Here is an 11,926-nt window from a genome sequence, read left to right as displayed (position 1 = left end):
TAAAGTATGAAGACTTGGGCGTTAACTCCTACCTTTTAAACACCAATCCCCCCCTAGGGGGAAAGACTGAGCGATTGATATATAAAAGTGTAAATCATAGCTTGTTTTATGAAAAAAAAGCCCCAAACTGCTGTATTTGGATGTATTGAACACCATAAGTAATGCAAATTCTTCAAAGTCCTCGGCTGAATGTTCTCTGTTCTAAACCCTCTCTAACTTTGTTTTGCTTCACTTTATCAAAGTCAACCTTTGCAGAGAGAATGTTCACATATTGAGCTATGATTTGGGTTAGAGAATGTTCACATCTTGAGCTATGATTTGGGTTAGAGAATGTTCACATATTGAGCTATGATTTGGGTTATTGAATGTTCACATATTGAGCTATGATCTGGGTTAGTGAATGTTCACATATTGAGCTATGAGTTGGGTTAGAGAATGTTCACATATTGTGTTATGATTTGGGTTAGAGAATGTTCACATATTGAGCTATGATTTGGGTTAGAGAATGTTCACATATTGAGCTATGATCTGGGTTAGTGAATGTTCCCATATTGAGCTATGATTTGGGTTAGAGAATGTTCACATATTGAGCTATGATCTGGGTTAGTGAATGTTCACATATTGAGCTATGATCTGGGTTAGAGTTGGACCTTACAGCTGCATCATTTCATCAGAATACTGATATTTACACATCTGAACAACATCTCACATGTGTACCTTTTATTATAACACCAACATTATTCAAATAGCCCTAGTGGTTGCAGAGATACACCCTTTTTAGTTTGGGTATGCAATTTTCAAGGAAAGGGCCTAAAAATGGTGTCTTTTAGGAAAATCAATGCTTTATAATGAACGGCGAAGCCCCTCGGTTTCCTCACCGCGTTCACCTCTTCTCCTTCAGAATGCCCGTGGCGAGGGGATCCTTCAGGAAGCGATCTGTGGTGGGTCGGTTTCCTTCCGTCAGCGTGGAACCTGGAGAAGACGCGGAGGAAAAGAATGAAGAGCAAGAGATCGAGGAGGAGAATGCGTGTCAGCGGTGGCTTCGTAAGGCGTGCCCGTGCTGCTGCCGCAAGCCGGGCGCCGACGGCGACCTCAGCGACACCGCGGTGATGGTGTTCGACGACGAGCTGGAACCAGTGGAAAAGGAGGAGAAACCCGAGAAACCGGTGACCGACAGCCAGCTTGATGGTAACCGACATCTCGGAGGGAGTTTAGGATTGTGTAATCAAACAAAGAGATTGGCTTCACCCTCATGTATTTGCTTTTGTGTCCCGCAGACCTCCTCCTGAAAGTGCAATCCATAGACCTGATGAAGAGCAAATCGGGGCAGAACCGCACGGAGCACCACACAGACCTCTACCAGAGTGAGCACCTTGTGATCCGCAGAGGACAGACGTTCCTGATGTGGATCACCTTGACTCGACCTTTCAGCCCCGACACCGACAAACTCCACCTGCAGCTGAAAACAGGTCGGTCCCCGCGGCGTTAGCTTGCTTGTTTGTTGGTTTGGTCCATTTGAACCGTGCAGCTTGCCTCTACAGGGCGACCTCATACTCTGTGAGAGGTCCTACAAGTTTCTTTTTGGATTGTTGGCGCACTCACCTGCGAATGTCCAGCAACATCGGGGATCTGAGAAACCCCGTGCTGCGAAGACCCTGTTTACGTAGCAAAATAAATATATTGGTTAGGTTACTTTCACAGGCGGTGTTAGCATAGACTGTAAAATAAGAAGCGGACATTGTGACGTCACCCGTTGGTTTGTGGAGTTCGGTGATTTCACCATCTTAGATTACGGCCGTCGCCATGTTTTTTCTTTTTTTTTTGCCAACCGAGGAACGGAAGTTACCATGTTTGGAATGCGGAGGAGTCACGTAGAAACAACGTATTTGAGGCTGTCAATCACAGTAAGGCCCGCCCTAAAACATACTCTTACACTTTATAGTAAGAGAGGTCCAGTCTTCTGCAATATGCAAGTTTTAAATGCAATGAAATGAAGGTTGAATATCCGTTACACAATTTGATTTGGCTGGCAAAATATGTGCTGCAATTTCTATAAATAGTTTTTTTCTTTATTTCGTCATTTATTCGTCTCGCTCCCTGAGTGTCAAGGGCTTAAAGTGAATATTTTTCCTTTTTAAATGACTGTCCGTTACGTCACTTATCCATCGCTTAAGTGGGGAACACTGTGACTTATATCTCTGCAGTATCAGGACCTGGGTGTCTGTGGCGGAAAGGAAGGAATTATAAAGAAATTCTAAATCAACCAGGGTTGAAATATTAAGAATTAGCACAGTAAACGAGAACAGCCTCACCTCTACGACCCGAAAAACGTTAATGTGTTTTACTGTTCTGGTTCGACATGAGAATAAATACAGATAGAGACTTCAACAAATACACAAGAGCCTCACGCTTATGAATACTCGTGCAATTTATAGGAATTTCCCAAATAACTGGCCTCTGATTTTTTCAAGAGACCAAGTGTGAAACTAGATGAAATCCAGCTCCCCCCCCCCCTTCATCCCCCCCTCGTGTGCAGAGCTGCACATAATAATGGCGGGGGAAACGAGAGGTGAAGGGTTGACGACTGTGGGAGGAAACGAGATGCAGCAGCAGGAAGTTCTGCTCGTGTTAATTTGGCTGCTCATGTGTGTGTGTGTGTGTATGTGTGTGTGTGTGTGTGTGTGTGTGTGTGTGTGTGGTATCTCGACTTTGTTGCATTTGTGTGTGAGATACATAGATTTAAAGATAGAGAGAGAAAGAGAATGAGAGAGGGGGTGTGGGTGGGGGGCGAGGAGGGAGGGAGGAGAGATTTGTGGTTACTATTGCTATGGTAACAATTCTGGTTGCTATGCTCCAGGGAGAGAGTTTTTTCGGGAGTCGAGTCCTGCTCCAACTAAAAAAAATCCAGTCTGCCAGTCGATTGGCCATCGATGCCGGCGCTCCCTCCCTCATCGGACCAATATAGATCTGCAATTATAATATAATGTACGTGTGTGATAACGAGTGAAGCTTGAGGATCATAATTACAGTGTGTCTTCTTCTTTTTGTGACCTTGTGTTCAGCGTGGAGGAAACGTGCACGCTCTAATGAGCAAGCGGGAGTATAGCCTAAATAATGGAATTCATTGCATTGATTTTTTTTTTTTTATATAATATACATCCTCTTCCTAAAACCAGGGAGAGAGTCGATGTTGTTGCACTTCCTGTTCCCAACGTGTTTAGATATGTTTCTGGTTCGATGTGTGAAAAATAAGCTGAAGAGATTTGAACATGTTGTTCTACGATATAAAATACATCACTAAATACCCCTCAGGTGGTTTAAAAAGCTATTTTCCGTGTCTTAACAAGTGTGGACAGAAGAGGCGACAGTTCTTACTCGCCGTATTGTGCGTGCGCTCCAGGTGATGATGTCATCACAGTCTCGGAGGCGCACCTCGGAATGTTTGGTAACTTCGGATCGTACGATCAGGTGACTACAAATAGTTCAGTGATAAAAAACGGAATTTGACAAAGAAGGACAACGTTTCTGTAAACGAGTTAAAAACAGGAAGTTTTACTTATCTTGAAAATCTGTAAATCTTTTGTAGCCAAATCAAATTGTTTACAGGAGATTAAACCTTATTTATAACACTTTTAGTACTTGACTTTTTACTTTAACGGGCTTGTATTAAGTACTAAGGGAATATGAGAAAAGGAGTTTACAGATCGGAAGGTTTATTTACGGGTTTATATAACCCTACGTTAGCTTTTTAGCATTCACGCTTTATTAGTTATAGAAGTGGTGTTTATTTGTGAAGATTAAGTATCATTAACGTTTTATCTTCAATCAAAAATCTGATGGAAGAATCCGGAAGATTGCGGAAAGATTATTCCTGATTCATTTAAAATATTTTTTGTGAGTTTTCCTCACAAACAACTACTTTAACTTAACTTTATTCACTTGAATGAACTTGTATGAAACGTTACAATCTCGGTTGTTTTTAGTCGATTTTTTTTTTCCGTCTTTTGAAAATCACGCCACCCATCTCCAAATGGTGGATATTTAACTTGAAAAACATTTCCTCTGCTCATGATCTGCTTAAAGAACCTTGTGCTCAGTTAAATAAACTGTATTCTGATCCCCATGAGGAAAACCACGGCTCAATCATGAACGATGAGACCCAACTGAGTCAACGCCGGTTGGATGCTAAGAAGACACAAACTGTGTTGTTCGGTTCAAAAATGGAGTTTACGTAAATACTTAAACTAAACGGTTACTTTAATGATGTTTTCCACCAGATGTCTCTTCTCTCAAGGGTTGCGGTATTGTAGTAATTTAAATGAAGTTAAACAACAATGTGGTTCCGGAGATAATATGTTTTTATTTTTTGTCTGATAATAGGCGCAGGGGGATTTTCGCACCGTTTTTAAAAGGTTGAAACAGCAATTGGTTGTCTTTTGAATCCCTTATTTTATTTCTTAATTAAAATTGATTGCGTTTATCTTCATGTGTCAGTGAAATCTGGGAATATCCACAACTTTATCTCTGTGGGAAAAAAACTAAACTGAGCGAGTTGAGTCTAGTGTACACCGCATGTGTCAATGTGGGAATGTGGAAATGTGGGAATGTGGCAATGTGGCACCACTTTGGCATCAGTCAGGAAAACTGCAAAAGCAAAACTGCTGCCAGATTATTGTTAGAACACAACGACACTGAGAGAAATGCTGTCGTGACACGTTGTGTCTCTGTGGAAAAATACAATTTAGATTCCTTTAAAAATGTGTTTTGTATTTTTCTCCAACGTACCTCAGAAGATAAAACGCAGGTGCGGCTCAGATTACGGGAGGTGAAGAGCAGAGTTTTTCCAGGCGCCATATTCCTTCACACGTGTTGAGTTTAGTTAAGTTCAGGAAAACAATGCTAGTGTTGAAAACAACAACTACAAAAGCTTTTTGTTTGACCCCTCCTCTCCCTCTGTGTGTGAGCCATCTGCTTTCATGAGTATGTGGCTTGCATCCAAATTAATATTGTGGGATATTTATTCACTCCACCACCTTATTTTTGAACTTGCATGAAACGCTACAAATGCTATCTTGGTTGTTTTTAGTCGATTTTTTTCTCCGTCTTTTGAAAATCACGCCACCCCTCTCCAAATAGTGGATATTTAACTTAAAAAAAAATTTCTCTGCTCATGATCTGCTTAAAGAACCTTGTGCTCAGTTAAATAAACCGTTTTCTGATCCCCATGAGGAAAACCACGGCTCAATCATGAACGATGAGACCCAACTGAGAGTCAACGATGCATTTCAAAGTCTCAGCCCCCGACACAATCTTCAGCACACCTCACAGAATGAAAGTGTGGGTGCAGATTGCTATTCTTAGAGTCTTTCATGAAATAAATAAATATGTATCCCTCCTGGGAGCATGGAAGTATTGCCTCTTAGATCATGAGACACGGCGTGTGTGCAAAGGTGAGGTTTCATCCGAGGTTTACGGGCCTAACTATTCCATGGCCAGGGGCCGTTATCTTCCTGGCTGTATATTAATGGCTGATGTGACAGCGGCGTTGAACTTGTCATCTGACTCGAAAAAGCTTTCCCCATAATATTAAACTATCGCTGTGAGCCTGGGAACAACCATCTGCTGCAAATCAATACTGCATCAACAGGCTCCTTCAGAGTATGAAGTCTGAACGGAGCCCGAGGGTTCATCCTCTGGGGAGCGAGAATGTGCTAATACGGTAAAAAACCAGTGAAATCTGCCCGTTTTTTATTTATTTATTCCTTGTGCACATTTTCAGCAGGAAAAACAACAACAAGTCCGGTCCAAAAGCCGCCTCGGCCTTCACGGTCGGTGCGATGCCTTCAGGGACGCTGCGCTTCTCAGCGGTTGCTTCGTTATTTTCCTCGGACGCAGCTTCAGTCTCTCCGTCCAGAATAATCATCTCACGGGGAAATTGCAGCGCGTCGACTCGGTTCTGTTGAGACATTTCGGAAACACGGCATGAAAAGACACGGTCCCACCCCGGGACGTCTAGTCGTCTCTTTTAGACTCTTTTTTTAAACGCTTCTAAATTCACCTTGAGGGGTTTTTACTGAAGTATTTCATATCAGAGAGATAAATGTTAAAATCTCTTCAGCTTGCATTAAACACAGACCTTATTTCAGACATCCAACCAGAAACATGCACTTGACTTTGACGAGGGAACAGGAAGTGCTCAACTTTAATGTTGGAGGAAAACCGATTTCTTCTAAATATGTGATGTTTTATAGCCTGTGACTCCGGGGGAACTTTCCCCTAATTATGACTCCATCCATGTTAACTCATATCTCATATTGATGGACATATTAAATGCAATACAATGAAACTAAGGTTTAAAGGTTTATTAAACAATTTCATTCGGCTGGCACAATATATTTCTCAAACACCTTGGAACCAATTTTGGCTCTAGACCTTTTTTTCTTTTTCCCTGTGTTTGAGTCCGAATTTTTCAAACTGTATTATGGTGCCCTAACAACAGCCTGCATACTAAGAAGACACATTTTTGGAAAGAGTAGGACCTAAAGAAACCATAATAGAACACATCATGTGGGTGTTCAAAGGAGTTTCAGTCAAAAAACTGTGTTGTTCGGTTCAAAAATGGAGTTTACGTAAATACTTAAACTTAGCGGTTACTTTAATGATGTTTTCCACCAGATGTTTCTTCTCTCAAGGGTTGCGGTATTGTAGTCATTTAAATGAAGTTAAACAACGATGTGGTTCCAGAGATAATATGTTTTTATTTTTTGTCTGATAATAGGAGCAGGGGGATTTTCGCACCGTTTTTAAAAGGTTGAAACAGCAATTGGTTGTCTTTTGAATCCCTTATTTTATTTCTTAATTAAAATTGATTGTGTTTATCATCATGTGTCAGTGAAATCTGGGAATATCCACAACTTTATCTCTGTGGGAAAAAAACTAAACTGAGCGAGTTGAGTCTAGTGTACACCGCATGTGTCAATGTGGGAATGTGGAAATGTGGGAATGTGGCAATGTGGCACCACTTTGGCATCAGTCAGGAAAACTGCAAAAGCAAAACTGCTGCCAGATTATTGTTAGAACACAACGACACTGAGAGAAATGCTGTCGTGACACGTTGTGTCTCTGTGGAAAAATACAATTTAGATTCCTTTAAAAATGTGTTTTTGTGTTTTTCTCCAACGTACCTCAGAAGGTATAACGCAGGTGAAGAGCAGTGTTTTTCCAGGCGCCATATTCCTTCACACGTGTCCTCTCACCTCCTCAGGGCTGCTGCCGTCGGTGTCAAAGGGAACCCACGTGATCGTCACGTTGGTGGACGACTTGGAGGACGACCGCTGGGAGGCTGCCGTCGTGAAGCGGGACGGCAACAAGATAATGCTGTCGGTGAACTCTTCCCCCACGGCCGCCATCGGCCGATATGAACTCCTGGTGGACACCAGCAATGCAAACGGCCAGGCCGTCTCCAAACATGACCCGGCCAACGACATCTACCTGCTGTTCAACCCCTGGTGTGAAGGTAAACACGGGATAGGTGGCTGTCAAAATAAAAGGAACACCAGCCAACGCAGTCGTATAGCAAATGTTAATGTGTAAGCTTGAGAGGTGCTGAGGGGATTTCTCTTCTGAGCCAGGCTAGCTGTTTCCTCCTGTTTTCAGTCTTCATGCTAAGCTAAGCTAACCGGCGGCTGGTGGGAGCCTAATATTTAACAGACAGACATGAGACATTCATCTTTTTCTCTCACTGTCCATGCTTTGTGTCTCTTTGTGGTTGTTTTGTGTCTCTTTGTGGTTGTTTGTGTCTCTTTGTGGTTGCTTTGTGTCTCTTTGTGGTTGTTTTGTGTCTCTTTGTGGTTGTTTGTGTCTCTTTGTGGTTGTTTTGTGTCTTGTTGTTGTTGTTTGTGTCTCTTTGTGGTTGTTTTGTGTTTCTTTGTGGTTGTTTGTGTCTCTCTGTGGTTGTTTTGTGTCTCTTTGTTGTTGCTTTGTGTCTCTTTGTGGTTGTTTTGTGTCTCTTTGTTGTTGCTTTGTTTCTCTTTGTGGTTGTTTTGTGTCTCTTTGTGGTTGTTTTTGTCTCTTTGTGGTTGTTTGTGTCTCTTTGTGGTTGTTTGTATCTCTTTGTGGTTGTTCTGCTCCTTTTTGAAGTCATTTTGCAAAACTTTGTTGTTGCTTTGTTTCTCTTTGTGGTTGTTTTGTGTCTCGTTGTTGTTGTATGTGTCTCTTTGTGGTTGTTTTGTGTTTCTTTGTGGTTGCTTTGTGTCTCTTTGTGGTTGTTTGTTTCTCTTTGTGGTTGTTTGTGTCTCTTTGTGGTTGTTTGTGTCTCTTTGTGGTTGTTTTGTGTCCCTTTGTGGTTGTTTGTGTCTCTTTGTGGTTGTTTTGTGTCTCTTTGTGGTTGTTTGTGTCTCTTTGTGGTTGTTTTGTGTTTCTTTGTGGTTGCTTTGTGTCTCTTTGTGGTTGTTTGTGTTTCTTTGTGGTTGTTTTGTGTTTCTTTGTGGTTGCTTTGTGTCTCTTTGTGGTTGTTTGTGTTTCTTTGTGGTTGCTTTGTGTCTCTTTGTGGTTGTTTGTGTTTCTTTGTGGTTGCTTTGTGTCTCTTTGTGGTTGTTTGTGTTTCTTTGTGGTTGCTTTGTGTCTCTTTGTGGTTGTTTGTTTCTCTTTGTGGTTGTTTGTGTCTCTTTGTGGTTGTTTGTGTCTCTTTGTGGTTGTTTGTTTCTCTTTGTGGTTGTTTGTGTCTCTTTGTGGTTGTTTTGTGTCTCTTTGTGGTTGTTTGTGTCTCTTTGTGGTTGTTTTGTGTCTCTTTGTGGTTGTTTGTGTCTCTTTGTGGTTGTTTGTATCTCTTTGTGGTTGTTCTGCTCCTTTTTGAAGTCATTTTGCAAAACTTTGTTGTTGCTTTGTTTCTCTTTGTGGTTGTTTTGTGTCTCGTTGTTGTTGTTTGTGTCTCTTTGTGGTTGTTTTGTGTTTCTTTGTGGTTGCTTTGTGTCTCTTTGTGGTTGTTTGTGTTTCTTTGTGGTTGCTTTGTGTCTCTTTGTGGTTGTTTGTGTTTCTTTGTGGTTGCGTTGTGTCTCTTTGTGGTTGTTTGTGTCTCTTTGTGGTTGTTTTGTGTCTCTTTGTGGTTGTTTTGTGTTTCTTTGTGGTTGCTTTGTGTCTCTTTGTGGTTGTTTGTGTTTCTTTGTGGTTGCTTTGGGTCTCTTTGTGGTTGTTTTGTGTCTCTTTGTGGTTGCTTTGTGTCTCTTTGTGGTTGTTTGTGTTTCTTTGTGGTTGCTTTGTGTCTCTTTGTTGTTGCTTTGTGTCTCTTTGTGGTTGTTTTGTGTCTCTTTGTTGTTGCTTTGTTTCTCTTTGTGGTTGTTTTGTGTTTCTTTTTGGCTGTTTCACCCGTTTTCCTAGTTATTGGTTTCATCATCTCTTTAGAGCTGTTTTGCATCTCTTTGTCCTTGTTTTGGTCTTTATGTTGTCTTTTTTAGTTTCTTCCTGGTTGGTTTGCGTGTCTTTTTGTGTCATTTTATAGGTACACTTTTGGCCCCGGAGCCTTTGCCCCGTAGGATTGTTCAGGAATCCATCCATTCTTTTAAGTGTGAAGGATGTAGTGACATCTAGCTACCCCTCTGCGCTCTCTTCCCTTTCCAAGACGGCGGGAACGTGAGCCGCCAGGTGCAAAACCGTGGTCACACCGTTTTCCTCCCTAAAGTAGTGTTATTATCATGAGGCCACCCTCATTATATAACCCTACTTGAGTAGCAGCGTGGGTCAGACAGTGGCTGGTGGATCCACGGTGTTGCACTCTAAAAGCACTAAAAGCATCACTCCCAAGTCCCTAGTTAATCTCACTCGCGTTTTATCTCATAAAGGCCACAATATTTATCACCATTTCAGAGAAAATGTGAAGGAGGCTTGAACACGACTTTACTTTTAGTTTTTGCTTCGAGAAAAATTCGAACGAAATATAAAAAAGAAGTTATGTTCCTTCCTTTCAACAGTATCAATGCACAAGGAGCATTAAACGTTGTTATGAAAAAAAGAGATGTAATGGATCAGGTTTTTAGCAAATAAATATTTTCCACCTGTAGTCAAGAGTCGGACGATAGAATAATAAAATAGGAAGAAAAATGTTACATTAGAAGAAGATCAGATATTACAATAGTACACAAATCAACCTCTCTTAGCTGAGGTTCTCAATAAAAGTATATAAACACAAATGTACACGAGTATCCAATGTTTTATCAGATGGGAGAACATGTTCCCGCTTGATCTCCATCAGATGACGCAGTGTTCATGGACTCTGAAGCGGAGCGGCAGGAGTACATCCTGAACGACATCGGACAGATTTACTACGGCACGAAGGATCAAATCGGAGTGCGGTGCTGGAGCTACGGACAGGTGAGCGCTCGCCGTTCGGTGGATCGGCGGAGCAGCAGGAACTCGATCTGTTTATTCTGGTTCTTTTGTTTTTTTCTCAGTTTGATGACGGGATTCTTGCCGCTAGTTTCTTCATCCTGGAGAAGAGCGAAACTCCACCGTCAGGGTGGGGCGACCCGATTAATGTGGTGCGAATCATCTCAGCCATGGTGAGACTATTGTTCCTTCTCCTCACTATGTACCGGGAATGTGTGACTTTTTATCTAGCGCCAGCTTTAGGTCAACAGAGCCTCAGCTGTACTCTGTGTTTAGCGGTAAGCAGCTAATGTTAGCATGCTAACGGGTACATCACGACAGAAAGGTCTTGGCAATAATGTTAACTATTCACCATGACATTTTGTGCAGACATTCATTGTCCCCAGATGATGGATCCTCTTAATCCTGGTAAACCTCTAACTCTTTGACATTTCTGTCTCCTTGGTAATTTTTTCCTCAACAACTTGACTGCCGTGATTTGTACCACAAACATTCCCCTCAGGGTGGATTGTTATTAAATATAATCCCCTGACTTTTTTATCTAGCATCATCATCAGGTCAACATTTTAATTTGAGAGCAAATACCTGTGAAACTAACAACTTTCCCATCAGCCTCAGCTGTACCGTAAAAGTCGGGTTACAAGCCGCTCCTACCTCCGGTCAGTGTCCCGCTGTAGCAAGCTAGGAGCAGCACTAGCTAGCGCTGCTGCTAGCACCCCGCTGCTGCTAGCACCCCGCTGCTGCTAGCTCCCCGCTGCTGCTGCTACTGCTTGCTACCTTCGGTAGTTGTCGGGGAGCTAGCGGGGAGCTAGCGGGGAGCTAGCGGGGAGCTAGCGGAGCGCTAGAGGAGCGCTAGCGGAAGTTAGCGGGGAGCTAGCGGAAGTTAGCGCGGAACTAGCATGAGTGCCAGTTGGCTACAGCGGGGAGCAAAAGGAGGTAGCGGAGGTACCAAAGGTAGTAGCGGCGTGTAACCCGACTTTTACGGTACTCTGTGTTTAGCGGTAATTAGCACATGTTAGCATGCTAACTGCTACATTTAGACAGAAAGGCCTTGGTAATGCTTAAATATGCACGTATTGTTATAATTATAATTCCTTGACTTTTTATCTAGCGCCAACATCACATCAAACTTTTTTAATTTGTTCAATACTTTAAATTTGGGACCAAATATTAGTGAAACTAATGACATTCCCATCCGCCTCACCTGTACTTTGTGTTAAGCGTTAATCAGAGAATGTTAGCATTAACATTAGCTGCTTAACATCAGCTTGTTAGCATTGTCACTGTGAGCATATTCAATTATTGCATATTAACATTGTAGTTCAAAGCACACTTTTTTATAATTTTTTTTTTTCGTTAGCATGTGTTCTTAGCTTTTAGCTCAAAGCACCCGCATGTCATACAAATACACATAAACCGTTTCATAGGCTTTTATTGAACGTAATTTAGAGGGAAATATGTATTATTAACTAAATGTAGATGTTTATAACATACAACTCTGAAGTGTAATAAACCACATTCTTCCTTTATCCAGATAAACTCGCCC

At 41.8% G+C, this 11,926-nt stretch overlaps 1 protein-coding gene across 1 annotated transcript in view; it reads left to right on the top strand.

The window, feature by feature from the left end:
• Nucleotides 1-902: 902 nt before the first annotated feature.
• LOC306738922 (protein-glutamine gamma-glutamyltransferase K-like) overlaps nucleotides 903-11,926 on the top strand; it is a gene marked incomplete at its 5' end in the record, with an annotated part of 17,666 nt that continues 6,642 nt past the window's right edge. The window contains 6 exons of the mRNA XM_079220850.1: nucleotides 903-1,188; nucleotides 1,278-1,469; nucleotides 7,265-7,516; nucleotides 10,247-10,365; nucleotides 10,446-10,553; nucleotides 11,915-11,926. The exon at nucleotides 11,915-11,926 is cut by the window's right edge and continues 166 nt beyond it. Coding sequence (XP_079076976.1) covers nucleotides 903-1,188; nucleotides 1,278-1,469; nucleotides 7,265-7,516; nucleotides 10,247-10,365; nucleotides 10,446-10,553; nucleotides 11,915-11,926 — 969 coding nt within the window. The remainder of the gene's footprint in view (nucleotides 1,189-1,277; nucleotides 1,470-7,264; nucleotides 7,517-10,246; nucleotides 10,366-10,445; nucleotides 10,554-11,914) is intronic.

This window comes from Taurulus bubalis (genome assembly GCF_910589615.1).
Source record: "Taurulus bubalis genome assembly, chromosome: 7".
NCBI classification, from domain to species: Eukaryota; Metazoa; Chordata; class Actinopteri; order Perciformes; family Cottidae; genus Taurulus; species Taurulus bubalis.
The sequence above is the reverse complement of the archived record's forward strand: the minus strand, read 5'-3'. Positions and strand labels throughout refer to the sequence as shown.